The 27,176-nt window shown below is 36.6% G+C and overlaps 1 protein-coding gene across 2 annotated transcripts in view; it reads left to right on the top strand.

Moving 5' to 3' along the window:
- Window positions 1-27,176, top strand: part of RBPJ (recombination signal binding protein for immunoglobulin kappa J region) — a 61,221-nt gene that overhangs the window by 20,128 nt on the left and 13,917 nt on the right. For both annotated transcript variants that reach the window (XM_042053010.1, XM_042053011.1), the window contains exons 2-7: window positions 12,725-12,763; window positions 16,150-16,245; window positions 22,971-23,136; window positions 24,266-24,440; window positions 25,940-26,077; window positions 26,292-26,404. In XM_042053010.1, the coding sequence (XP_041908944.1) occupies window positions 12,725-12,763; window positions 16,150-16,245; window positions 22,971-23,136; window positions 24,266-24,440; window positions 25,940-26,077; window positions 26,292-26,404 (727 nt within the window). The remainder of the gene's footprint in view (window positions 1-12,724; window positions 12,764-16,149; window positions 16,246-22,970; window positions 23,137-24,265; window positions 24,441-25,939; window positions 26,078-26,291; window positions 26,405-27,176) is intronic.

Here is a 27,176-nt window from a genome sequence, read left to right as displayed (position 1 = left end):
GCTGCTCCTTCTGTGTAATCTTTTTTGGCTTCTGTTGAAGTTGAGTTTGAGGTGACCAAGCAGCTTTCTGCAACCAACATGACTGGTTTCCCTGTCTCCTGCTTCCCTGTGTATTAGTGGTGTGCCAGATTGATGGACCAAGTTAGCTCCTTTTGAAGGTCTGAGCACTGCAGGGGAAAGCAGTGGTGCAGGGGAAGCGAGTTGAGGAGCTTGGAGCAGGGACAGTAACCCCCTTGGAGACGGATTAGGCCATTCTCCTTGTTTTTCTGCTCATAGGAAGCAGTTGCTGTAGTAATAAAGCTCCTTTGTTTATGAGGGTATAGGGTAAGGAAAAGAACATGGAAGAGTGGTTATCCTATTACTTTAATAGAGTAGTGGTGAGAAATTTTGAAAGTGACCGATGACTGTCTCTGTCAAGAACCTGTTATCTCTTTAAGAGGCATTCCAAAGAGATACCTATTTGCCTTTATGATTAGTGAGGTTAGTTTGGCTTTTTGAGAATCTTCCACCTTTGCAAGTTCAATGTGGTTCTTTACCACTTCCTTATAAAATCATTCACAATTTCTCCTTCTATTATATATTTTTGGTGTTACAGTGAACATTAGTGGTTCAAAGAAAACCATGAACCTTAAGTTTTTGTCCTTCGTTTTATTAACTTTTTAAAAAGTTATCTTCTGCGCAGAATATCAGTGCTTATCTTCCAGTGAAGGATGGAAATTATATTTACAGAGGAGAAACTGTTCTTTGAACACTGCAGACATTTAGTCACTGAAATGAAGGTGGAACAAATCCTTAGGTACTATACTATAGTGCTGGGTTCCTATATTGGCAGGAAAGTGGTTGAAAAAGTTTCCTCTTATATCTAATTTGTGACTTTTTTCAAGTAATCGGGCAACAGAGATAATAATCAGTACAGTTAGTAGTTTTTCCCTCATGCCTCTAAAAAAAATTTCTTCCGACTAAATCTTACTTGCAGTTATGGGCCAATAGTAACTCTTAAAAAGCACTGGTTTAGTACTCAATAGCTCTGTTCTTGCCATATTTAGAAATTTAATTTCTTAAAAGGTAACTGCCTTTTTTTTAAGGACTTGCTGATATTTAAATTATAGTTTAGTAGGGGACATATAATCACTTCCGTAGGAAATAAAAGTCAAGTTTGCTTGTGAAGTATGTATTCAAAGGTGATGTGCAAGGTGAGATCCTGAGGAAAATTTGCTGTGTCAGATGGACAAGAAGAGTTCTAATAATCGTAAGCTGAGCAAAGTCATTGTCAATGAAAGGTGTGACTGTGGGATGTTTTGTGTAGAATCATGCTCCAGACTGATTTTATGTATCACCATTACTTTAAGAGTCAATTTTGTGTACTACGTGGAGGTGTTTTCCTTTTTCTAAGCATCCACTCTTTTTTTGTTTGAAGGGATGAAAATAAAACTAGTGAGCGCGTTCCCTATGCAGTTACAATAGCTGAGCCAAATGATACTGTGTTTTAGGGACTGGGATTCTGTTGGCATACATTAGTTTTTCAAGCTAATAACTCACTCAGTTGCTAATGTATGTGTGTCCAAGTCTGCAGTTTCCACTAAACATTTGAGCCAATGCTATTAGGCAATTAATAAAAAAGAAGTAATAGCATGTGAATATAAAGGAATCGTAATAAATTGAGTAATGTTTTATTATGTTTCTTACATTCTACACCACTCCAGCATCTTGATGGCTTTATCCTTTGAGTTCTTTAGTATACCTGAGATCTCTGGATTACTAGCTTCTTGCTGCGGGTACCTACAGCTAAAAGCAAAAGTAAGGAAATCACATCTTCAGGTGTATGTTTAGGCACTTTGTCATTAAACAAGCTATTATTACTGACTTCCTTGCATCACTTAGTGTGGCAGAGTTGTGTGACTGCTGTCTTGATTAAAATTATGTCATTTGGACAAGACCTTTGATTTTTGGAGTCATAGACAAGTATAGTGATTACTGCATGGAGTTTTTTCCAAATGTAGGTAGACTGCTAGAAGGAAGTGAATTTGTGTACTTTCTGTAAGTTGTTTGAAAGTGAGCCTGCTTACTGATACAGTGCAAGTTTTATTTAAATTGCAGCTGTCGTTCTGTGATTTTATGGGGATTGGAAAAGAGAGGACAATAATAAAAGCAATGTGGGGGAATGAAAGCAGGTCAGAAAAGGGAGAGGGAGTTTCTAATTGAACCAGTGGCTTGCAGTGAGAGGGCGTGACTGAGTGAAGCAGAGCTTTTTCTATTGTATTTTTGTCAGTATTATTTGATATAGTGCCAAAAGTGTGTAAAGTGCTGTAGAGTGGAAGACTTATTTCAAGCACGTAACATACTCTCTGTTTTGGAGGACTTAAATTCTTTAAGTGTAGTCAGGGGCAGTGCAGAATCATGCAGTACAAAGATGTTGATCGTGCATAGTTGGTGGCATTCACCCTGGAGCAGGTGGGTCTTGTTGTTGAAGAGGGGGAATGTTTTGTGTATTGATCAAAAACTTTCTGGTTTTGTGATTTCAGGGGCTGCTGTGCCCCCTACTTCCAAAGAGTCACAATGCAGTTGGACCACCCATCAGTCATTCTTTACAGAGGAGAAAGGGACTTTAGAAGTAGTAGAAATCCATTGTTCATGTCCATTAGACATTCTTGATTGGTGACGTTTTAATTAATTTTATCTCCTTTTGTAGGATGGATAAGAAAGAGGGTTCATAGTGTCAGTAGTGTTTCAAGCAAGTTGGCTGAGATTGGTTCTTTGTATGTGAATATGAAAACTGTATTTATTTTTTAAAATGGGTTAGCTTTTAATTCAACTCTGACCTTCAGGACAAAGTCCTTACAGCAATATTGGTTGTGGTAGACACCCTAACAAGAATCAGGGCTGAAGTGCTGCTGGCAGGCAAAAACGTGAGAGTGAGTTGGTAACTGCATGTGACTCTGTCAGTGCGTGTGTTCTTCCTGAAGAATGAGCCCGCCTGTGATGGGTGAGCTGGAAGTTGTAAGTCAGTTTGTTGACTTCATCAGCCTTGGGTGGATCATGCTTATGAACATGGTTGTGTCTGGAGGGAGGAACGGGGTGGGGGGTGGAGATAGGTGTCATTTCTTTAGCAATTTCTGTACCTCAGCTGTGTGATATTATAGAAAAAAAAGACCACAGAGTGTTTAGGGTGTGAGTAGTCTAAGGATTTAAAGACTCCTTACTCTGTGATGCTCTGCAGATAGTTAGGAACACTGGGTATGCTGGGTCACATTAGACTGTATGGCATTAAGTTACAACAACCTACAAAAATCAGTGGAGGGCAAAAAACAAAATACTTGTAGGACATGGAGGGGGAGTTGCCTGAGAAATGTTGATCTGCTCAGAACTTTGTGAAGAATGAAGGTTGTGTGCAGTTGTAGGCTGTGGAATATAGAGTGGATAAGAATTACTTCATCATCTGTCCTTTCTTTTGACAATATAAGCTTGTTTATTTTAGTTCTTTAGTTTGTGTTTCCATTGTGGTGGTTGTTTAGTGCTGGATGTTACTAGTAGTACAACTGTTTCTGTTTCCCATAATCAAAGTTGTGTATATTGAACCAATTTTTGTTTTGGAGAACATAAAATTCTCCTTCCAAAGGCTTTGTTTTAGCCATTGGTATAGTTCATTTATTTAATATCTTCATCCATGGAAAAGATCAGTGTGTTCTGTTTGAGCATAGTTAATTGCTTGTGTTTACTTCCATGTTAACTGAATTCTTCTATACAATTATATGTCTTTTGCATCAATCTCTTAGAAATTGTGTCCTTGAGGTGTTTTGACTTTTTAATCATGTGTGAGACCTGTAGATCATCACTTTTTTGAGCTCTGCATTTTTAGCATTGACAAATCATAGCGGTGCACTATTTTCAGATTCATTTAAAAATAAAGGATATCAGTGTGGAATAAGGTGCACTTACAGAAATCAAATCCAGCAGTCAAATTAATCTCCAACAGGAAACATGTTTAAAATGATGTGAATCCAGTCTCTGTGTGAAATGTGGTGGTTTTTATATGCCAGCTCATGCTGGATCGTAAATGGCCCTTTTATTTAATATGTAGGAATTCTCTTTGGGTCTGTGAAACCACCAGATGAGAAAATGTTTTCTAGTGACAGATGATCATTTCTCTTGGGAGTTGTGTTCTAAAATATTTGTAATAGACTATGGTTGTGTAGGTGAATGCACAGAAATATTTTCTGTATTCGCATCTTGTCTTCACCGAAATCTGTGCACAGGAGAGTATAGCTACATTAACAGCATATCCTGTGTTTTAAAATGTACACCTGCTTTTGCAGTTGATGTAAGATGTTACCCTAGATGTAGAAATCTGCAAAACCGAAACAGGTCTGATGTGGAGTGGCTGAGTCTTACCATGTAGGTTGTAGTATGCTATTCAATCCGAATGAAGTGTTTCTAGCAAATGCCAAATTAAGGGATCACTCCTGAGAATTTATCAGTGTGTCCTGTACGTGGGCACTGTTGCATATGTTGGCTTTGATAATTTCAAGCATGTTTAAAGTCCATAAATACGAACTTTCCTCTATGCTTCTTCAATTCTTCACTGATTGGCCTGTGGTAAGCAAATTGAAGCTGGAAGTGGGCAGAGGATAGACAGTTAAAAGAAAAAGAGAAAATAAAGTCCCAGCATGCTATTTAAATCCATCTCTTTTAGCTTTTCTCAGGTAATGTCTCTGTTAGTGGCTGAAAATGAGTATCTTTATACTGATCCTCAAACTTTGAATGGAAACCTGAGTATTTCACTTTCTTGGATCTTAGATAGCCTCAGTAGGCCAAGTAAACCCTTGTCATCCCGTGCTGGTGAGTTTGTAGTGTAGTGAGTTTGTGGTAACAGATCACAAAGCAACTTGAAGTTAATTCTTTGAAAAGTATTTTCATTTCTCATGGTAGAAAGTAATAGAGCCTGTTATAACGAGGGTCTGGTTATCTGGTGCTAAGGGCTGAATGAACATTTGACAGACTTTCTAGCTTTCCAGATTTATCGTAGTTATTTTAAAGCAGAGAGAGAATGATAAAAAATACGTGTAAATTACTTCTCTTATCACTCCTTTCTTTAAAAGGCTTTTGTCTGACTGTTGAGCCACAAACTCTTCTCGTTCGTTCACAAGTTACATGGCATTGCAAGAGGTCTAGGAAAAGGTTGCATCTGACAGGTGACTGTTCTTAGAACTGGAGTTAAGTAAGGCACAGGAATTTCTTTTGCTGCGCTCCTGCCTGAAATACACTTAGAGTAGTTGAAATGGCAGTATTTCTTCTTCCCCAATCCCATCCCGCATGGCTTGTGGGATACCATCTATTTGATAGGTGTTAGAAATGTTAGGACTTAACTTGAGCCTCTCACCAAATTTCATTGTCACTTCATATTGTTGGAGAGCAGAAGTTGGATTTTCTTACATTCTTTCTTTTTGAATTGCATAATGTATTTTCAGATGTTGCCAAAGATATATAAAAATCTGGAGTTTTTTATTAGACTCCTCCTGTTTCAAGCATTGTTTCCCTTGGATCTCCTCTGAGGAAGTAAAAACTTTACTTAATCACTCTATTCTGTATTTAATTTCTGTGTTTTAATACTCTGGGTCTTATACTGCTGTAAAATAGTGACTGCCATATCTTATTTATGACAACGTTGAGACATTTGTGCGCTGGGAGACAGAACTGAAACCATTGAACTGAAACAGTGTGAGGTAACTTCCTTCCAGGACAGTTTCTTTGTGACACTTATCTGGGGATTGTTTCCAACATCCATACTGAGGTATTATAGTCATCTCTTGTAGCCTATGAAAGAGTTCTTCTAACGTGTTCTGCAGCGAATACTGTGATATGTACTGTGATATAACAGGACTAATAAAGAATTGAGTTTGCTGTTCAGGAATTGTTAGGCCTTTGCTGCATCAGTCAAAAGCACCAGCAAGTGTGTAGGTCCAGTTGGAAATGATCTGGCAGTCAGATGTTTGGGGGTAAAACTTTTCCAATGAACAGGTACTCTGTGCCTTTTTAAAATCTGACATTTGTTTCCCACGCAGAAAGCATCCATTTTTCATTTCTCATTGTACTGGGTCTGGCTGGGACAGAGTTAGTTTTCTTCATAGCAGCTGTTATGGTGCTGTGTTCTTCGTGACTGGAACAGTGTTGATAGCACACTGATATTTTAGCTCTTGCTGTATAGTGTTCGCGCAGCATCAAGGCCTTCTCTCTTCCTCACTCTGCCCGATGTCTGTCCCCCCACAGTGATTGAGGGGGGTACAAGATGCTGCGAGGTTTACAACCAGGCAGGTGACCCAAGCAAGCTAGAGAGATACTCCATGCCATATAATGTCGTGCTCAACAATAAACTGGAGGGGGGTGGGATTTAGAGAGGTTACCCAGCTTTTGCTTAGGAAGTGGCTTGGTATCGATCATGGGTGGTGGTGAGTGGCCCGTTTCACTTTGTTTTTCTCTACTTCCACTTCTCCTTTGTATGTTAAACAATTTTATTATCTCAACATAAAAGTTTTCTTGCTCTTTATTCATGCTTTTCTCTTAATTTGTCTGATTGTGAGAGGGAAATGCGCACCTGTATGGTTTAGTTGCCTGTGGGCAACTAAGCACCACATGATCTCTTCATACTTGAGTAAGGCAGAAAGGAAATAGAGATCTCAACACATGGATATTTGTTTTGAAAGGAACCTCTAAAGGTCATGGAGTCCAAATACCCTGCAATGAACAGGGATGTCTTCAGTTAGATCAGGTTGCTCAGAACCCTGTCCAATGAATGTTTCCAATGATGGGGCATCTACCAGCTTTCTGGGCAGGCTGGTTTTGGATACTATGCTTTAGGATTCTTCAGGGTAAGGAAAGTATTTGTTTTTATTTTCAGTGTTGAAATTTTTAAGACACCAGGGAAACTTCTGTCACAAAGAAATTGACACAGAAAACAGTAATCATAGTGTATTTTTGTTATGTTTTATATATTCTGGAGTTAAATTTGAATGTTTTGCCATGCCACAGATTTTTCTGGTACCCCATTTCCCAAAGTGGTCTCAGGTCCATGTTTTTCATTTAGCAAGTCTTAGTTTGCAGCTCATATCTTCCCATTCCTAGTCTGTGCTTTCTGCTGCTCCCCCATGTTGGCCTCTCCAACACGCTCGCTTTCTGCTCAGCTGTTGTTTCTGCTGTAGTCAAATTTGACAACTCTCTTTTGCTTTTTGCTTTTCTGGAGACCATTTACAGAAAGATCCATGCCATTCTGACTAGATGCCAAAAACTGTATCAGTCCATAGGCCAAGTGAAGATAGAATACCTAATTGCAGAAGTTTGTATCTGATTGTATGTTGTGGAAATTTTTTTTTAAGGCTTCTGTGCTCAGTACATAAAGGTGAATGATCTTTCTCAGGGGCTGTTAAAAGGATGTTTGTGGCTGAAGACCAGTACCGGAAAAATTTGAAGTTCATACTCCAGGCAGGAGGATGCTAGAGCTGTTCAGTGACTATAGATCTTCAGTCAGAGTTGAAGATAGGATAGCATGTGATTTTTGTAGAGATTTTTTTTCATAATTCTTTTTCTTGAAAATGGCAGAGCTGTTTTGGTTAATATTCATTTGTTTATTTTTCCATCCAAAGTTGACTTGACACATAGAACCATTGAATAAAAAAATTCAGCTAAACAGTTATGTCCAGAAAATAAGACTGAATAACAACAAAAAAAAAGTTTGGCATACATGAGTAAAGACATACAACTACTGATAGATTTTCTTTGTGTATGTCTTTGTGCTCCTGATGCTGAAAACAGTGAAAATTCGTATTCCTGCAGCCATAGAAATGTATAGTACGTATTGTATCTGAGCTAGGAATTCCAAATAGGATTTCACATTCTGTATTGTCTGAAAACATTTGAAACTTATCCTGTGTATTGTGCCATGTGTTTACCTAACCTGAGAATATTGAAAGTTTGAGTAAAACTATCTACTGTACTGATAAGATTAGTGGTAGTTCACTTGTTAATTTCCGTACTTACTTGAAGGGCAGTAAAGAGATAAAAGGAGAAAGAATATGTTCCCTTCCATTTCTGTGAATGGGTAAAAGAATTTTAATACACGAACAGGGACTTGCTAAATGAAAAGTATGGACTTGAAAAGAATGATTTGGAACATGACGTTGAAGAAAGAGTTATGCCTACAGTGCAAAATGTGGGAGTGAAATTAATTTATGCAAAGCATCAGAAGTCAAAACACAGGAAATAATAGAATACTAACTGGTGGTTGGAAAAAAAAAACCAAACCAGGACTGGGAAAAGAATTATTAGGACAAGTATAACTTGCTCCAATAGCAAGTGATTATGGTGTGGCTAATGCTCTTGCTCATGTTTCTAGTACGGTGTGTTAGGGAATACTAATGGAACACAGCTTGAACTGATGTGAATGAAATAGCAACTTGACTGAATGTCTAGAATCCCAATACAGGACACCTGAAAGAGCACTTAGTCTTGGATAGTAAAATTTTAAAAATGCAGAAAATTTAAGGAACTTGGGGAGCATTTAGATATAATGATATATAACCTGTAATTAAGACTTCAAATTATATATATTTATCTTGTCTAATAACAACTGTAAGAATAGAACTATGATACATTTTTAGTTTCCTCGCTTGTACATATTTGTTATTTATCAATCTGCATATTTTCAAGATGAAAGAAAGGAGAAATAGAAATACTGAATATAAAAAGAAATTCCAGAACAGTGAAATCCAGTGAAAACTGACACAAGAAGTGTGTTGCAGTCTCTGTCATAGCTGACAGGTAACCTTGTAATGTCTGAACTGGCTCATTTTTCAACATGCCAGTCAAATATGAAAGTTTGAAATAGCAACAATCACAGCTTGTGCAATGGATGTCATTTAGTACAGAACCATAAATATGTTTCTTGCATTTTCATGTGTCTTAACATCAGAAAAATTTAAAAGATTCTTTTCTTCTGTGTAGTAGTAGTTGCTGATACTTTCTGTCCTTCAGGTTGTATTGTCAATACACATCTCTACATCAGTTTGCAAACATATGGAAAAAGTAAACCAGATGAACCATTAAACAAAACACACGTGATACTTTTTTTAGAATTTTTGTGTCTTGTTTGTATATTTGAGTTTTGTAGTGTGACTGAAAATCTGGCATCCTGAATGCAGTTGCTGCTTTGGAATATATCTGGTTCTTAGGAGCATATGTACTGGTCCATGCCTGCTAGGCATCACTAATGGATGAGTAAGGAAAGAATATGAAAGACAGGGTAAATGTAGACTGGTTTGGGTTTTTTTAACTCATGCTATTTTCTTTGCTGCTGGTAGAACATAGTTAGGTTTTCCTGAGAACAAGTTTGTAAAAAAAAAAGGTCATCATACTTAGTAGAATCTAATTGAGTTCTGTATCCGACTGCTGCTTTCAGCCTCCGCAATATTCTCTAGCAATGCTTCACAACTTAGTTTTGTGTTTGTAGAGCAAGAAAAAAAAAAATCAAAATTAAAATTTTTATATGGATTTATTTCCCAGTTCCTGTGAGACAGGAGAGAATGACTGTCTACTTTCCACATTTTGCATATCTTTTATCAGTCTCTTAGGTCTTTGCATCTGTTTGTCACTTTTCTCTTGTGCTCTCACTCTCACTGAAGGCTGGAGTTTTAGCCAATTGCATACAGAAACTATTGATTATTCATGCTTTCACGCTTTTATTACTCTGAGATAACTTTTTTCCCGCTGCTGCAAGTTTTCAGAATTGTGAGGGTGTGGCAGAATAATGCCATGACATGGTCATGGTTCTGTTTCCTATTTCATTCTTAATAATTTTGAATTCTTACTTCTTTGACTATTGCTGTTGAGCTAGGGAGGTGGATATTTATGTAATATTTGAAATGATTTTGTAATGATGCAGGAAAATGCTGTTCATTGACACTATGGCTAGGGTACATAACTATCAGTCATCTGTCAAGATAACATTATTGAGGCAAAGTAGCTGAATTTAATTTAGAAACAGTTAAAATGGGACTTAGAGTAAATATCAAGATGCAATTTCCTCCTATTCTACCTCTCTCTAATGTATATTGAAAGAATAATAAAAGGTTTACCCAATTTACATTGTCTCTTTGAAAGGTTCATGTTGCTAATGGTAGCATTTATGTGTTCACAAGTTGATTACAGTGACATAAATAACTTCATTTTGTGTGGAGGAGGGTGGGGAAAGCTGGTATATGAATTAGAGAGGTATTGCACTGAGCATCAGATCAGAGTTTGCCCTGTGCCTCTCCAGAGTGACTCAGTGCTTTAGCTCTGATTCTGAAGAATGGGGATTTTGGTACTTTTCTCCTGTGTTGTATGTTCAGGATTTGACTAAAGGAAAAGATGGAATTTATTTCTTTCACTAATTGCAGCTGTGTTGTGTAGACCTCTTGTTAATAAAACTCTTCTTAGCAATTAAGTGCGTGTGCAAGGGGAGTAGATCTGCTGCACTCGAGTTCTGCAAGGGTGTCTGTTGCTGCAGGGCAGTGTGAGGTTTTGTCTATAAGGGTTTTTTGGTGTTAATGCAGTTTCTGGTGTACTAGGGTCCTCATCTTGGATTGGATCTGTTTGCCACTGTACAAGTGTTGTGTGCATAATGCCTTCTTTGCTTCAAGATAAGCATCTCTTAATTTTTTCTGTGGTGAATTGAAATGTGCAGAGAGATTGAAACAAAGGCAGTAGTTCTGCTCAAAAGCAGGGAGCTAATCCATAGGGATGTTGTTTGTAGAGTATTGCTTAAAGGTAATCTGTTGTCTAGTCAGAGAGTCACAGACAGTTGAACTCTCTGTCAAATAGGATGATCTTGGGTCTACTGGGGAGGACAGCAACTGCACACCTACTCATACAGTTATCCAGGGAAAATTGGAGGCACGGGGTGTGCTCAGGACATCAAGCTAGGCAGATCCTGAGAATATAAGTGTTAGAAGCAGAAAGGCTTTGGATGTAACTCTCCCGCTGCCAAACTGCAAAGCTGTTTGGGTTTTCTAGTTACTTTTTCTGCATTACAGATATGACAATACAGTGATGCATACCACAGAGAAAAATATAAATGAAGTTTGTGTCCAAGAGGACTCAAAATTTAAAATACATAAAACCAAATCTCACAGCGAGAATTCTGGTTTCATTGTTTCATTTAAAATTAAAATAAAGTCAGAGAAGTGAACAGTATAATAACAACAACAAAGTAAAACATGAAGGGAACTTAAGTCTGGTTGGAAAAATAAATTTTTATTTCACTGTTTAAGTTGAAAAGAAATTTGGCTTCATGTCATTTATTCAATTCCTCTATGTAGAGTGGACTGCCAGTATTTTAGAAGACTTATTTCTCAAGTCTTGAAAAATAACTTTATAACTTGCTAAATGTTGTCACTGCCTTGTCAGGAGAGTGCTGTTTTGCTCAACTATATAAGTGGTAATAGTTACGTATTTGTACATTTCTAGGATTACTGAAGTTAAATTGGAATGTATGAAATCATTCCACCACCAGTTGCTGTAGAGTCCAGGAGAGATCTATTGCATGAACAGGGGAATTTCTTGTCATATCACTTAATGATCAAGTTCTTGTCCTAGGGAGCCTCCAATACTGTTGTAGGACAATAGTAGGAAAGGGTTCTTTTCCCTGTCCAGGAACCACAAAGGGAAAGTTATGCCCACCTATAAAATTAGTTTGGCAAGTCAGAAATATTTATGAATGCTGGCAGCAAAAGCACAGTCTCTTATGCCTCTTTATTTTTAGACAGAAAAGTGTTAAGCTAGGCTTGACTTTTTGTTACATTTTCATTTTGTGTTTTGGGTTTCTTGGGGTTTTTTCCCCCTGTCTTTGTCATTGTTTTAACTTGTGGTCATACTTCCTCACCAGGCTTAGCAGATGTACATTGCTGGGTTCAGCCTTCCTTTTTTCAGATCTTTTACCTGACCATTTTGGTTTAATCTGAGGATGTTTTTGGTAATGAAAATGTATCTGCCTTGTGTTAATTTGATGTCTTATGTAAATAAAGACTTCAGTGGAAAGTCTTAACCTTGTTAGTGTAAAGAGTGTTCTCTCTCTCAAGAATGGTGTTGAAGCACTGAAAGAAGTTCAGCTGTCTCAAAACACTTTATGGTGAAAAAACATTTGAGTGTATAGCAGGCTGTTTATGGATCAAGCTTGGCTGCATTCCATAGGAGAGATTTTTCCTGTAATTCTGTACTGGCATGTATGAAAACGCTGTCATCCTTTTTGTAAGAAGTCATGAAGGAAAAACAGATTTTTGAGAAATTGTCCTGATGGAAAGCATTTACGGATTTGTCAACACAGATATGTCTGTTAATTTCTGTATGTTTATAGTAACTGCTTGTTGTTGGCACTGCTGGTCAATTTTATGGCAAAGATCTTCTGCTTCTTTACATTCTTGTGGTGTCTGAACTTTTCAAAAGTGATTCTGAGAGCAAATGTGACTTCAACAAAGAAAGTTACCTAGTGTTCAAATAAAAAAAAAGCCTCTACCATTGTGGGAAAAGCTGTTGCACGGAGGTGGTTAATATTTTAATAGTGATCTTCTCTAGGGAAATTACAAAGAAAATACATCAAATTCTAATAAAATTTCAAAAATTGTGAAATTAGGATAGTATCTCATTGTAAAATTATGGCTAAACACTTTTGTTTTAAATTAGCAACTACTTCTTTTTTCAGGAAATTTGGAGAGCGACCTCAACCAAAACGGCTCACAAGGTAAGCATTAAAGAAACTCTGTATTTAACAATTTTCTGAAGTTACCCTTTTCATTCTCAGAAAAATTAAGTTAAAAATTTGTGGGTTGATAACCCCAGAATTTTTAATATCAGAGCTTTTCAGTTATATGTGCAGTCAGCAGCCAGAAGTACAATTTGTAACACAGTGGCTTATTTTTAATATGAAACTCAAAATGCATTTTTAGAAATGGTGTTGACTTCATGTATCAGTTATTGTAGATTATTCAGTACAATGTGGATCTGCTTATTTTTAAATCTTCAGGAATGAGCTGATTTGTTTCTTGAGTAAAAATATCTTGTGAGGTCATGCAAAGTAACACTTTTTGCTGCCAGAATTGAACACAGTGCTGTCAAGGAGTGATCTGAACCAATTTTTTGGTGAAAACCAAACAATCAGAGAGAGTATTAAATAGAGCTATCAAGGCAATCCATTCTGGAAGGTGTTTAGAGTGACTGGAGTACAGTGCTTGATTTGCTTCTGGCCTGCCTGGGATGTATTTATACCAGAAACTGTTAAGTGGTCACCTTCTTTTTTCAAATTACTGTAACAGAGTCTATGCAAATATTTATTATTCTGTGCCACAAACTGTGCCGCTTATAATTAGCTCCTGGCTATAAAATCCACTGTTTGCTTGAAAGCAAAAAAGGATGTGCCATTTGTTTTATAGTTTCGTGTGGTGATAGAGGAAGCCCCTTGTCACCCTGACATTCTCTGTTTTGAATGAAATGATACCTTATGTTAGCACATGATGGGGGGGAGCATTTACATTTTATGTTGTGAATATCTGTCTCAGTGCATTTCTAGATAAGTTTTAGGTTAGCTTTGTCATCATTAAACTTCATTTCAATGCAAACTTGATCCGTACTGACTTAAAAGTAATTAACAAACGCGGCGGTTTCTTGTTGGCCTGCCAGCCTTCAGGGATATATGAAGATACTGTGTTTTAAGTAATGAGCTGTTTTCTCCTTGAGTAGTAACACCTGTTACTATAGCCTTGCAGTTACTCATAGAATTTATCTTCTTTGATTTAAAATAAAAGAACAAAAATAGAATGTATCTTCTGTGATTTAAAAAGAGTAACAACAACAACAATAACAACAAGACTGTGCAGTGAGAGTTTTTAACTAAGTTTTCTATTTACTGTAGTTACTCTAAATTTCATATGCAGGATTTTAGCTACTAGGTATGCTAGTTGCTCTTTCCTCAATACAGGGTAGGCATGTGAGAAATGCCAGCCATCCTTCAAAGCAGCAGTTTGAAAACCTTTCCTGTGATGATAGAGGCTGGAAACAAACAATCTAACTTTCCTCTGAAGAGTAAACTACTGAAACTGAACAACTGTCACACAAATTTTTAAGATTTATTTGTTTGTATAGTGCTGAAGATGTATCTGTAAACCCTTAAAAGCATTTAGTGCAATTATTGAAAAATTGCTGTGGGTTTTTTGTTTACAGGCAGTCTGGTTTGACTAATAATCTGTTCATTGTCATGCAAGCTCCAGCAGAACAACACTACTCTGTTCATACTATGCTAGTTGTTTTAGATGTAAACTATAATAGTACTAGCTTCATAAGAGTTTTAAGATTGAATAATGAAAAACATCATGTAAGATATCAGTGGGAGGGATTGGAGGGAGAACATCACTAGTTCTTGCAGGAGCTTGGATTGTACAAATCCGCTGTAGAAACAGACCAGTCGAAAATACAAATTTTCTTCCTCATACCATGCTGAATAAAGATTAGATAGCACCGAGCAGTTTTCTGTGTGGGTTGCTGGGTTTGAGTAGTTTTTTTAATAGTAGTCAAGTCAAAAATTTTTAGTGTGACAGATGTTTTTAATGTAGTATGATAGTGCTCTTAATATAATATTTCAAATTGTCAGATTAAAAGTTTTTAAACAACTTAAATGCAGCTAATATATATCATAATGAAATGTATAATAATAATTTCACAGTGAATTAATGTTTTGGGGTTTAAAATATATTCTTAAACAATGGCTGTAAATAAGTAAGTCTGTGGGCTTTGAGACAGTTCTTCCAGCTGTACTTTCATGGATAAACATCAGTTTTACCAATGTCAAATGTAAGTAGATCAAGTTAGTCCAAATTTAAAACAGCAATTCAAATCTATTCTCTGTTCTTATATGCTGCTATTTACACAGAAAATCGGCAGACTAATCACTAGACATTAATCATGTCTTATGCAGGCATGACAAACACAAGAATTTGCAAAACATCATTAGCAAAGCTGAGTTGTTGTTGTCTAACCCAACCCTGGCTCAATCTACTTGCTTTTCTCTGTGAAACTGTGTGTGGGGATTTCTTTTGGAAAAGGTCTAGTCAATAAAATACTGCTTTTTATCTTCCATGATTTTTTCACTAGAAATGTTTGGTTTTCTAGATCTGTCCTCAGGGAATTCAGTAGTTGGCCCAGTTCACAGAAAAAGACAAAAATCCAAACAACCAAATGAGAAATCCTTATGTAGGGTTTTATCTTTTCATATAAATTCCTGATAAATTCATAATTTTTTTCTCTGGTAGATGACTTTGAAGATGAGTGCATTGGTGGGCATTCAACCCACAAATGCTCCTTCAGGAACTTGTGTTCCTGCCAGCACTCTGGCACAGCTGATCCCTAGGGTGTTGAATTTGGCATGCTGCTTAATGAACAGTTAGATTATTATACAGAAGAGTGACTGGGTGTTACTGTTCTCTCACTTCTCTCAAGGAATTGTTGTTCGCGTGTTTGAGGTAATTACAGCATTCATCTGTAATTACAGTGATGATGAACAATAAAACATATTTAAAAACTAATTTTTTTTTACTTGATGGTATACAGGAAGTAGGTGTTTTCTTCAGAAGACTAGGTGAAACAATGTGCTGAAGAATTTAACGTTTTAGTATCTTCAAAACTGAAAGAAAACTTGTATATAAACTTTGCACTCATATGCTTAAAAGCTTAAACAGTTTGTCATTATCATGAGATACTAAATTGGTCATGAAGAAAATACTTAACTAATAAAATGTGTTCTACTCAGATACTGATGGCATGGTGCTTAATGAAATAGGGCTTTAAACATGGTGTAGTTATTGGCATTGATATGATTTTACATCACAAGCATCTTTTTCTTCTAGAAAGTGTAGTAATTGTAAATGATCACAGACCCCTTATTACTAGTTTCATGCAAGGTAGTTATTTCTTTTTCCTGTACAATTGTCTTAAACAGTAGCAAACATGTCTTGACTTTGTTAATGGTGGCCTTTTTGGAATTTCAGGTCCTGGGGTTTTTTACCTAAAGCTGTCTTTGTTTTGTTATAAACAAAACCAAAAGAACTTTCAAAGTTTATATTGTGTTTTGATTTTTAGGGAAGCAATGCGAAATTACCTGAAGGAGCGAGGTGACCAAACAGTGCTAATACTCCATGCGAAAGTTGCGCAGAAATCATATGGGAATGAAAAAAGGTAAGTTTTTTTGTTGTACTGAAGTCTTTCTACAGCTGGGAGCTAGGGAAACTAGTTGGGTGCACAGCACTTCATAGAATTCCTCACATTGCCCTGTAGTCTGAGGAACAAAATGCTTCTTCCTAAATCTTTTAATTATCTAACAAGTGCTACAAGCATGTAGCATTCAATGAAGTGATGCCTTTTTCTACCAAGAGACTCCCTATCTGTGGGCAAAGCTTTTCTTCCATTGAACTAAAATCGCTCTCATTTTAAACCTTCCATTTTAATTTTGGAGTAAATGAAGTGATCAATGGTGAATACTTGTAGAGGAGTTTTTTCTTGAATAATTTCAAATTAATATGGAAGGGAAATTGTTAGCCTCAGTAAGATAATTTTCTGAATCACATCTGTAAAAGGTTTAAAAAGAATGATAGGTCAATCATGACTGTATTTATGATAAATATTCCCTTGCAAAAATCAATACAGTACATGTTACAGTTATAGGTACTTTTCTAAGGGACAGAATCTGGAGAAATATGTGAGAATGAATGCTTTTTAGGCAAAGGTGCTTTTCCTGCAGTCTTCTCTTGCAGTCTTCTCTTTGTGATGTTTTTATTGCATAACTAGTAGAAGCAATTAGGATGCTCCTTCATATGCGGGTTTCTAGACCTCCTGTGATGTAATACGGCCTTCTTTAATTTTAAGCGATGCTTTTCTACTTGACATTTCACTAGAATAGTGCAGTATTTGGTTAGTTTTTGTATTACTAATATTTGTTCACCACAAAAAGACCACATGCTCAGCACATTAATGACTTTGAAGTTTTAACCTTTCTTTTACCACTGTTATGTAAGTCCTGTTGCATCATTATGTTTTTATAGCTTTGAGATTAGAGATTTGAGATATTTATGTATAAGGCTGTTAGAAAGCACAAATGTTATAATTAAACCTGCAGATTTCTCAGTTGTTACCTATCTCAGTCACAGTTTCTGATGTCTGTAAATCAGAGATACAGACTATATTTTGAACTGTTTTCCAATATTTTGTGACTACCTGTCTTTCTCAGATCCTTTCTTTTGGGCAGTGTGCAGGTTCTGCACGTCCATGGAATTGTTTACTCAAAGTGCTTTCTAGATGTTCCTGAAATTCTTGATATGAGTCAAGTGGGAAGTCAGTGAAGGAGGAAGGGCACAAAAGCAGACCAGTGTATTTGCTGTATAAGTGTTCAGCCCTCTTGCTCTCTGCTGTGTTTAAATGCAAAAGGGTTGCAATGCCAGGCCATACTAGCAGTAAATGATAACTGTAACCCTTGGCGGCAAACTCGATAGCCAAAAAGATTTATCATGACACTATAGAAACCTCTGATTGTTATCTTGTCTTTCAAGATTGTGTTTCAAGAGTTGCATAGTTAACTCATCACTGCAGATGAGTGAAGTGTATTACTCCCTAAAAATGAGGGGTGTGCCTGCAGATAAGAAAGTGACTTTCTAAACAGTGTATCTGTGACTTTGTTCTCCTGAGGCCAGAGCAGTTCATAAGGAACATTTTGCAAAGCTGTCCTGTGTATCATTATTCTGTAGGATAAATTGCATCAAAAGAAGAATATAAAAAGATAAAGTATGTAATTTTGATTATTAAAAGTTTCATTACTGTTTGGAAAACTTACAGAAGTGTTCTCAGTAATCCGGGGCAAAGCTTCAAATTGTTATTTGGTAATGGTTTCTGAAAGCTCCTGTGTGCATTTCATAGTATTGCCATAAAATCCTGTTGAATTCAATATATGTGTATACTTCACCTGGTGCTTTACTGTGGCACATATCTTACCTAGGCAGTGGTAATGTTTGGTAAACTGCTTGATAACTGGAGTTAGGCATTCTTTTACCACACTTTTTGAGGTGCAGTTCAGTGTCTTAGCACAGCTGCATTTGTTCATGCAGGGTATCTCAGATTCACCTCTTTAAGAATGGAAGCATGTCAAATGACTGTAAAGAACTTCAGAGCTTGGAAAAGAAGATCAGGAGTGAAAATAGTTGGTTGTTGGTTATCAAATAGTATGATGCTGAAATGATTGCTGTTGTGGTATGGGTATGAAATGAAAGTGTGGAATCAGTCACCAAATTGGTCAGGTTGGAAGGGGCCACAGGGGGACATCTGGTCCAACGTAGAACACATGGCACAGGATTGCAGCCAGATGGTTCTTAAATGTCTCCAGTGAGGGAGACTCCACAACCTCTCTGGTCAACCTGTTGCGTGTGTGGTCGGTCATTGCACAGTAAAAAAGTCCTTCCTCGTGTTCAAGTGGAACTTCTGTGCATTAGTTTCTGCCTGTTCCCTCTTGTCCTGTACATACGAAGGTTTCATTTTTTCAGTTTAAATATTTTAGTTTTCCTTAAGCTTCAACATACCATGTAAACTGCCTCTGATACTGTTCTGCTAGTTCCCAGCATCAGTAACGATGTCCTGTGGTTATCAGCATAAAGGAAGGTGCCAGTTATTAAATCCTTGGATCCATGCGTGGCCTAAGGTACTTAGTAAAACTGAAGGATGAATTGTTATATTCCTTTTTTTTTTTTTTTTTTTTTTAGTTTTTAAATTGTTTCTGCTATGTTTATAGCAGGTTGTGGCCTTTATTTCTTCATTTCTTATTCTGGAGTAAGCAAAATTAATAAAGTTTTAATGCTGCTTTATGCAACTGGACAGTCAAGTTTTCATCATTTTTACATTCACTGCCATTTCTGAAGTGAGTTGGTTTGCATACATCTTTTTTATAGAAAGAAACGTATTTCATACCAATTTTTATGGAGAAACTTCCTGTTTTCCATGGGACTTCATTATGGCATAGATATACTCTGGTTAATTTTTGAACCTTAAAGAATTACTTAACTTGCATTACTTTTGTAGCTAGGAATTCAAGTTACAAAACAGATTCTTTCTTAAATTTGACATCTCTTGCAAGTAAATATAGAACTTAAAAAAACCCAAAAACATAGCTGAAATTCCACCTCTTGTTCCAGTCTTTATTTAAATCTTACTTGTCGCAAGATTGTGGAAAATACTTGCCATTAACAAACTTTGCATGTCATAATTAAAAGGTTAGCACGATAACTACCTTTTAGTGTTTTGATGAGGGTTACTAGATGGTGAACTACTCCATTGAAAACTCACTGTAGATGGTGCAGATTTCATGGAGTGTGGTCTGGGTTAATAGGCATCACAATAACACTATTCCAGGTGCATGGATACAGACTTTCTAGGTAAGTTTGAGAGTTTTCAATACTTTTAACAGGAATGAAAGGAGTTGACTTTTTTGAGTCGATCCTTCTTACCAGCCTTGTACTTCACAAAATTAATGGTTTTTAGCTTAACAAAGAAGCCAGGAGGTAAGAAGCTCAGGGTTGGGCTTTAGTTGAATTTAAGACTTTGTGCCTGATGTTTCCTGTTGCATGACTGTCACCTTTCAAAGGCTTTCAGCTGATAAGAGACTCAGGTGCTGTTTAGTCCTGATGAGTGTGGGTGTTTGGCTTATGCTTCTTGTATTTTTTTCCATATTTACCGTTCACTGAGACTTCTTTCTTGAAAGTCTGAACAGTGTGAGCATTCAGCAGTTTAAAGGACTGAAGTGTTTTGGAATCCAAGGCATAGTTCATCAAAAAACTGTGAGCCAGACTGATTGTGCTGTTCAGAGTTCATACATGATCACTGGTGGTTAGCATGAGAATGCTGTAGCTGCATCTTGTTTTACAGCTGTGAGTGAAGGAGCTCCTATAACTTCTGATCAAATACTTCCCTTTGCTGTACTGAATGTGCCTGTCCTCTGGATAAAATTTGTTATTGAAAGCACAGCTTTTTTCCAGGGCTTACCCCTTGGCGCCACTGCTTCCTCCTTAGCACTGCAGTACCTAATGATTTTTCATTTGTTTGTTCTCACATTGAATTCTTTTGTGGATGTGGTTAATTTTTTCATCTCCTATGAAGGAAGATTGCTGAGCAGTTTCATTCTCAGAACAATGTGGGTAGTTGACAAACACACCTCCTGCTTGACTGTCTTGGAATTGACCAAGAGATACAAAGGAGAAATTTCCCTTCTAAAGTCACTCTGGAAATAAAATAACTAGCTAGTACATGCGAATTCTCCTGAAGGCAAAGACTTCTATAAGATGAACACAGGGATGATTTGGATGATCTGAAAAAGCAAACCTTTGTGACAGAAACCTGTGGTTTGAGGAGAGCGCTGAGTGCATCAGAACTAGGTAGAAGTAACACAGGCTGATGTTATTTCACTTCAAGCCCTTGCTTTCTGGCAAGTTCAGTTAGAGTAGCTTCTCTACTTGAAGTACCACATTTTTTCTGTATTGATTGGCCTGAATTGACTGAAGGAATATTGTTTTCTCCTTTGATTATCTGATTTAATACAGTGTTTCCAAAGTTCAAACCTGGTTCACTTTTTCTGTATTGGATAGAATATTCATAGCTAATCTCTTCTATACATGAGTTTCTGGAACTGTAAGTATGACGTTAGAAAGCCCCAAGACTGTAGTTGTCTATGCCTGAAGGCTGGGAAAAGAGGTAGATACATAAGAGAACCCATTCAAATTGTGAGTGTCCAGACCGTTTCTTCATGTTTGGAGTTTTAACCAAACTTAAAATTTTATCAGCTTTAAAAGTTTCTTTCTTTGTTCAGTAAGTTTTCAAAGCTTGTTCTCTGTGTTCTGATTTTAAGAGTGCTTTAATTGTTGTAGCTTGTTTTCTCTTCATCAGGGGGTTACACCTTGTTTTTTACAGGTCTTCATTGCCATCTAGTGGCTCTAGTTATTCAAAGGACTTGGTTTAGCATAAAGCTGGAATTAGAAAGGATATGAAAAAATTAGGGATTCTTTTCTTGTTTTCTAATGAGTAAGATAAATACAGAAGAGTACATGAGGAATAAAGGTAACTGTGTCATGGGCTTTATGGTGTAATATTACTTGGAATAGAAGGGATTTGTTGGATTTTTGGTTTGGTTTTGTTTGGTTTGGGCTTTTTTTAGCAAAGCCTTGCTTTGTTAATAAAGGTTGACACTAATTTTTAATCTATGTATAACTTCTTCATCAGGAATCACTTATAGCTGATGCAAATTAGTGGGATATATCCGTTAACACTGAAAGGATCTTGTATTGTCATTTCAGTTTGAGGATTCAGAAGCTGACTAGATACATGGTGTGCATTTTCTGGCAATCTCGGTTTGTTTCCAAATGATCAACTCATGAATAAATGCATCTGTTACTTGAAAATTTCTTCCCCACAAAATTGCATTTTCTAACATTGGAGTCAGTTCATAATCCCCAATTGAAAAGTACTGTTTGTAGAGGACCAATACCACGATTCCCTGATCTGGGATGGAAAGCAGCGTAGGCCTCTCCTTTGCTCCCTGCAGTACTTGGGCACCATCATTGCCCTCACCAGCCTAATAAAAATGTGAGTCCTGCTTATCCTCTTGCTTCCTTTCCACTCACACGTGTGTGTGTGTGCGTGCGCATCCATTAATGGTGTTTAATAGAAGTAGGAATACCTTAGGATGGAAAAGAGCTTTCGGATCATCAAGACCAACCGGTGACCTGGCCTCTCTTGCCCAGGACTCCCACAGATACTTCAGAAACTGAATAATTTTATCCTCTGATAATTTTCCATGACTCGGAGCCTACAGTTCCATTCACCCCCCTGCCCTGACAGCTCCTGCTCACCACTGCAGCAGCCTGCGGGTGGCACAACTGGCTGCTGTCCCGGCATGGAGCCTGCTCCCCTTGCCTGGAATTCAGGTGTCCCAAGCCCAATTAAAAAAAATAAAAAGCAAAGCCAGAGAACCCTCACCTGTAAGGTAGGAGTCGTTGGGTTTTAGAAGTGGCAAGTTATAACACTACTCTCCAAATTGAAGTAAATAAAATATTACAAACTTTTTCATGTTCCCCTCCTTTACATGCCTCCTTAGCTGCCTCACAACTGGAGGTATTCATTCCACTTTATATCTTTGATCATAGTGAAATGATGATAAAAAACCAGCAGCTTGTTTGCTAGCTAAAGCCAAACCTTTTCAGGATTTGGGCTTTAACAATTTGCAGAAGCTTCAAGACCAATGCATTGTACTATAATGCTGAATTTAATTTTGAATCTATTGTTGTAAGTAACATCTAGACTGATTACAGTCAGTGCTGCTGAAAACTAGGCCTTATTTTTTACACATACTGATGAAGATATAAAATCGTATGTTCCATTTAAAAACTTGGGAGAGATTTATGCATGGATGGAATCAACTCCCTCCTTGCTTATGACAAAACTCTAAATGTTTAGGAATTGTAGTCAGCAGTTGTCCATTAAATTAGTTTGTGGAACTGTTCTATGTGTATTAATTGCTCCATCATGTTAAGCACCTGCAAAAGCAAAAGACTGTAATAACTTTTGAGGCCTTTTTTTCCTTTCTTTCAGAATCTCTTTTTAAGGTAGAAAGCATTTTATAGAGATGCAGACTATTACCTGACATACATTGAACAGGAAAGATTCTCAGTGACACTGCAGCTACTGCTGTTTTTCCTTGCTTTTTTCTTCTTTTTTTTTCTTCTCTTTTTTAATTTGCATTTTAGAAAATCTTCAAGACAAATGAAGGGCATGCCAGTATAACCTCAAGTGCAGAGTGTGTAGGTGAAAGCATTGGGAACATATCAGTTTGTTTATCTGGAAAACTAATTCCATAATGTGTTCTTGATTTTCAGATTCTTTTGTCCTCCTCCATGTGTGTATCTCATGGGCAGTGGATGGAAGAAAAAAAAAGAGCAAATGGAGCGGGATGGTTGCACTGAGCAGGAATCACAACCATGCGCCTTTATTGGGATAGGAAACAGTGACCAAGAAATGCAGCAGCTGAACTTGGAAGGAAAGGTAGAAAAACTGTAATAAACCACTCAGATAACTGCACAGGATGTTATAGCTACATGGTGCATGTTTCAAGGAATGCCCTTGCTTATTTTTGAAACCTTTTCTTGCACTCTAGGCATTGCATAATTGTTAAAAAAAATCCCTCAAAAATACTTAGGACAATTGAAAAGTTGGATTTGGCTCATAGGGTCATAGCAAGGTACCCTTTAATTTGTAGATTGTTAATGCAGAATCAGTAAATTGTTAGGTTTGGTAGCCATCAGCGGCTAACTAAAATATGGCTTCTGGCCCAAACTCTCTGTCCCCTTCCTTGGCTTGCATGAGTGGATAATCTGATCAAGGCAGTATCAAAACATCTGCTGCTAGAAATATTAAGTCCCTTTGCCTAAAAATACAACTGAAGTAGCATCTTAAAAATTGAGTAGATTATTTTCTACAGTGGTGTAAATTGCTTACCTTAAAAGATTTTTTAAAAATATATTTGTGATGACTTAAACAGTTGGAGTAGAACTAGCAGCAAAAGTGTTCATTTTGCCTCGTTGTTTCATTAAGCAGTATTTTGTAGCTACGTAGTATTTTCAGCACAGTCTACTAGAAATGCTTCATAATGCTGAATAGGAAAAGAATAATTGAAGTTCCTTATGAGATTTTTTTTTTTTAATTCTGCTGTCACCTAGCATAAACACTTAGCCAAAGGTAACTTCCTTGTTTTTCAAAACCCAATCATTTTCCATCCTTTCAAGAAAAGTTTAGTTCAACACATTTTCTGCACAGGCGGTTCCTTGTGCATGCCCAGTGTACTGTCTGTACAGCCCTAATCAAATGTAATTTTTAGTAGTGCTCTTGGCCCCTCGGAGGTGGCTTTGATACAGTTAGGGTCTCCAATCATGTTTTCCAGTTCAGGTGAGGGTATTTAGAATGATCATAGAGTAATGAGGTTGGGTGCAACACTTCACAAAGCTAAACAGTAGTCATAAAGAAATGCATATGGAAGAGATAGAAAAAACCAGTTTCTCATCTGTTTTAGAAACCTATTGTATTAGTTTTCCTAATTCATTCATAATTAAATATGCATAGTTTATTGAACTGGGTTGACTTCAAAGAAGAAACCACAGTATATTTTCACCTACAGAATTATTGCACTGCCAAAACATTATACATATCAGACTCAGACAAGAGAAAGCACTTCATGTTATCGGTTAAAATGTTCTATGGCAATAGTGATGACATCGGTGTGTTCCTCAGTAAACGGATCAAAGTCATCTCCAAGCCTTCTAAAAAGAAACAGTCACTGAAAAATGCGGACTGTAAGTATTTCAGTTTTTTCTTTATGTAGCAATTAATTTTGTTTCCTACTAATTTTTTGCTACATATTCTAAGGTCTGACTACAAAGGAAATACAACGAAATTTTCAACTTTTGATTTTTAGCTGTATTTCAGAACTGTACACATCAGTGTGTTTTTAAATGTTCTCGTATAAATAGGTTACCCTGTTGAGTTTTATGCAGTCACGGTTAATTATTTAGTAAATAAAAAAGGCCCACTCAAACCCCCATGTACTCTGAGGAATGAATTCATGTAGACAGATGTATAAAGAATGTTCTACCTCAGATTTCTAAGCTTTTGGATCTCTTTAACTGCCGCAATCTGGTGCTTAGAATGTTTTGATCAGTATCAAAGAGATTGCTTTCAGATTGTGATAAATGTTATCCAAACTGCACTTCGTCACATCACAGCCACCTTCTTACTGTCTCATGCCATTTTCATGTTGTTCTTATTTTTGTTTTGCATGGTTCATTTTAAGTAGTCGTTTAAGAAATCTGTATGGTGATATTTCACCCAGATTTATTTGCTTACCGTGTTTTTCAACTAATAATATCTCTGGTGCTACTGTATAATTGGGAACGTTTTTGCTTTTCCTCCAACGTTTTTTGCCTGCATACCACTGGAGCACCTCAAGAGATACCCTTTTTTTTTGTTTGTTTTTCTCTCTCTCTTCACTAGTGCTTTAAAAGGCTCTTCCATCTGTGTTGGGCTGGAACCCATTCACCTATGGAATGTGGATCTCGGGGCCGCTAGCTTGGCACATGACTAAAGGCAATCTGTTGCTGTGCAGTTCACGCCCGTGGGCTCAGAGTATGCACTGTTGAATTTGTATTCAGACAGATAGTTTTGATGGACAGTGAATATGAAACAAGCAATGTTCAATAGTAAATATGAACCAAGTAGAACAACATTCCCATTCTGATGGCAAAATTTTAATTGCTGTTTTTTTTTAGGGGAGCAAACTTTACATTTCTCTCTTTTGAATTATTAGTTAAGATCAGATCTGAGAACATTTCAAGTTGCATGGTTATAATTTGACATAGTTACATCTGTCTTCCTTTCAATTGCTTGTGATTGTAAGAATAATTTTTCTTTATATTTGAAATATTCTTCAAATGGTTGCTGAAAGTTGTCTTAAGTACTTCACAAGGGCAAGCTAAAGCTTCTCCTTAAATAATCACTTGTTGGAGAACTATGAACAGTTTTCAGCTGGCAAGCACTGGCCCATTTGGCTAAGTGGCAAAATTCTGTGAGCTAGCATGCCTTTGGAGAACAGACACTATGTATGTTATTGCACTCATAACTTTAAGACTATTTTTGGTCTTTCACAAATATAAATATTTTCTAAATTAACCAGTATTTGATAATTATGTCTTGATTTCAAGTATTCTTCAGTTTATGTTATTTGTGACTTTTTTTTACTTTTCTATGTAATAATGAAGTAATTTTATAATCTCAAGTCTGTATGTGTTCCTTGCAGTATGTATTGCATCAGGGACAAAAGTGGCACTATTTAATAGACTTCGATCCCAAACAGTTAGCACCAGATATTTACACGTAGAAGGTGGTAATTTCCATGCCAGTTCACAACAGTGGGGAGCGTTTTACATTCACCTCTGTAAGTAAAAGCAATTCTGTGAATTTTTTTTCACTCTTTTCTTCATCCTCACAAAAAAGCATCCTACATTTTTTCCTCCATATTAATTGCCCATATGCAGACTTGTTTTGTTACTGAGTATATATTTGATGTAATAGCATGATGTTAAATGTATCTCCTATCAAGAAAAACAGTGATTAAAACAACTAATTCTGAAAATTCCTGTTTCATGCAGTGGATGATGATGAATCAGAAGGAGAAGAATTCACAGTGAGAGATGGCTACATTCATTATGGGCAGACTGTCAAACTTGTATGCTCAGTTACTGGCATGGCACTCCCGAGACTGGTACAGTTTAATTTCTCCAATGCTGTAATTAATTTATAGATGGCAACTTAATGTAATTCCATAGCTGGGTTTGCAATGTTTACAGTTTTTGGCTTTGTGTGTTGCCTTTGGGTAATACATGTTTTATATGGAAAATGGCATTTATTTTAATGAAAGCATATTTTTGTATCTGCAGATTTTCTGTAAACAAAGAACAACTTGTAAAATAAGCATAGGGAATTTTTCAGAATTCAAGCCTGCCAAAATCGGTTAATCTGTCTATTTTAAAAACAGTATTGTAGATTCCCCTGTTCCAAAATGCTTTAAATATTGATATCGATAGATGAGTAAAATATTAGTAGCCAGTAGGACTGTTCCATGTGTTGAGTTCCAGCACAGCTTTAAAAATGCTTGACTGATTTGAATCTAAAAGCACTTCTATGTACTCCTGAGGATACATGATATTAGTACCAGCTTGCAAAAACATTTTTTTCATATTTATTAATAATATTTGTTTTAAGTCTGAAACATGGGAACTGCCTTTGGAATAATTAGTTAAGGTTTGTGAACAAAAAAAAAAAATTACTTCTGGATAAACAGTAATGGCTTTTGTAAATATGGTTAAGTGTAATTATAGATTTTTTTTTTTCCTGTTTTATGCTCTTAATGCCAGCCTAAGTGGAATTTTATGGAATTAATAATCAACAGTGCTTCATATGAGATCTTCTGTGAAATTGTGGCTTGTCAGCCTATTATGAGCTTCATACAAGGCTCTGCTAATTCAACTTTAGGT

The sequence above is a fragment of the Corvus kubaryi genome, unplaced genomic scaffold (assembly GCF_017639235.1).
Source record: "Corvus kubaryi isolate FWS band 111438036 unplaced genomic scaffold, C.kubaryi_AGA036_p1.0 split1-131, whole genome shotgun sequence".
NCBI classification, from domain to species: Eukaryota; Metazoa; Chordata; class Aves; order Passeriformes; family Corvidae; genus Corvus; species Corvus kubaryi.
This window is presented reverse-complemented; position numbering and strand designations above follow the sequence as displayed.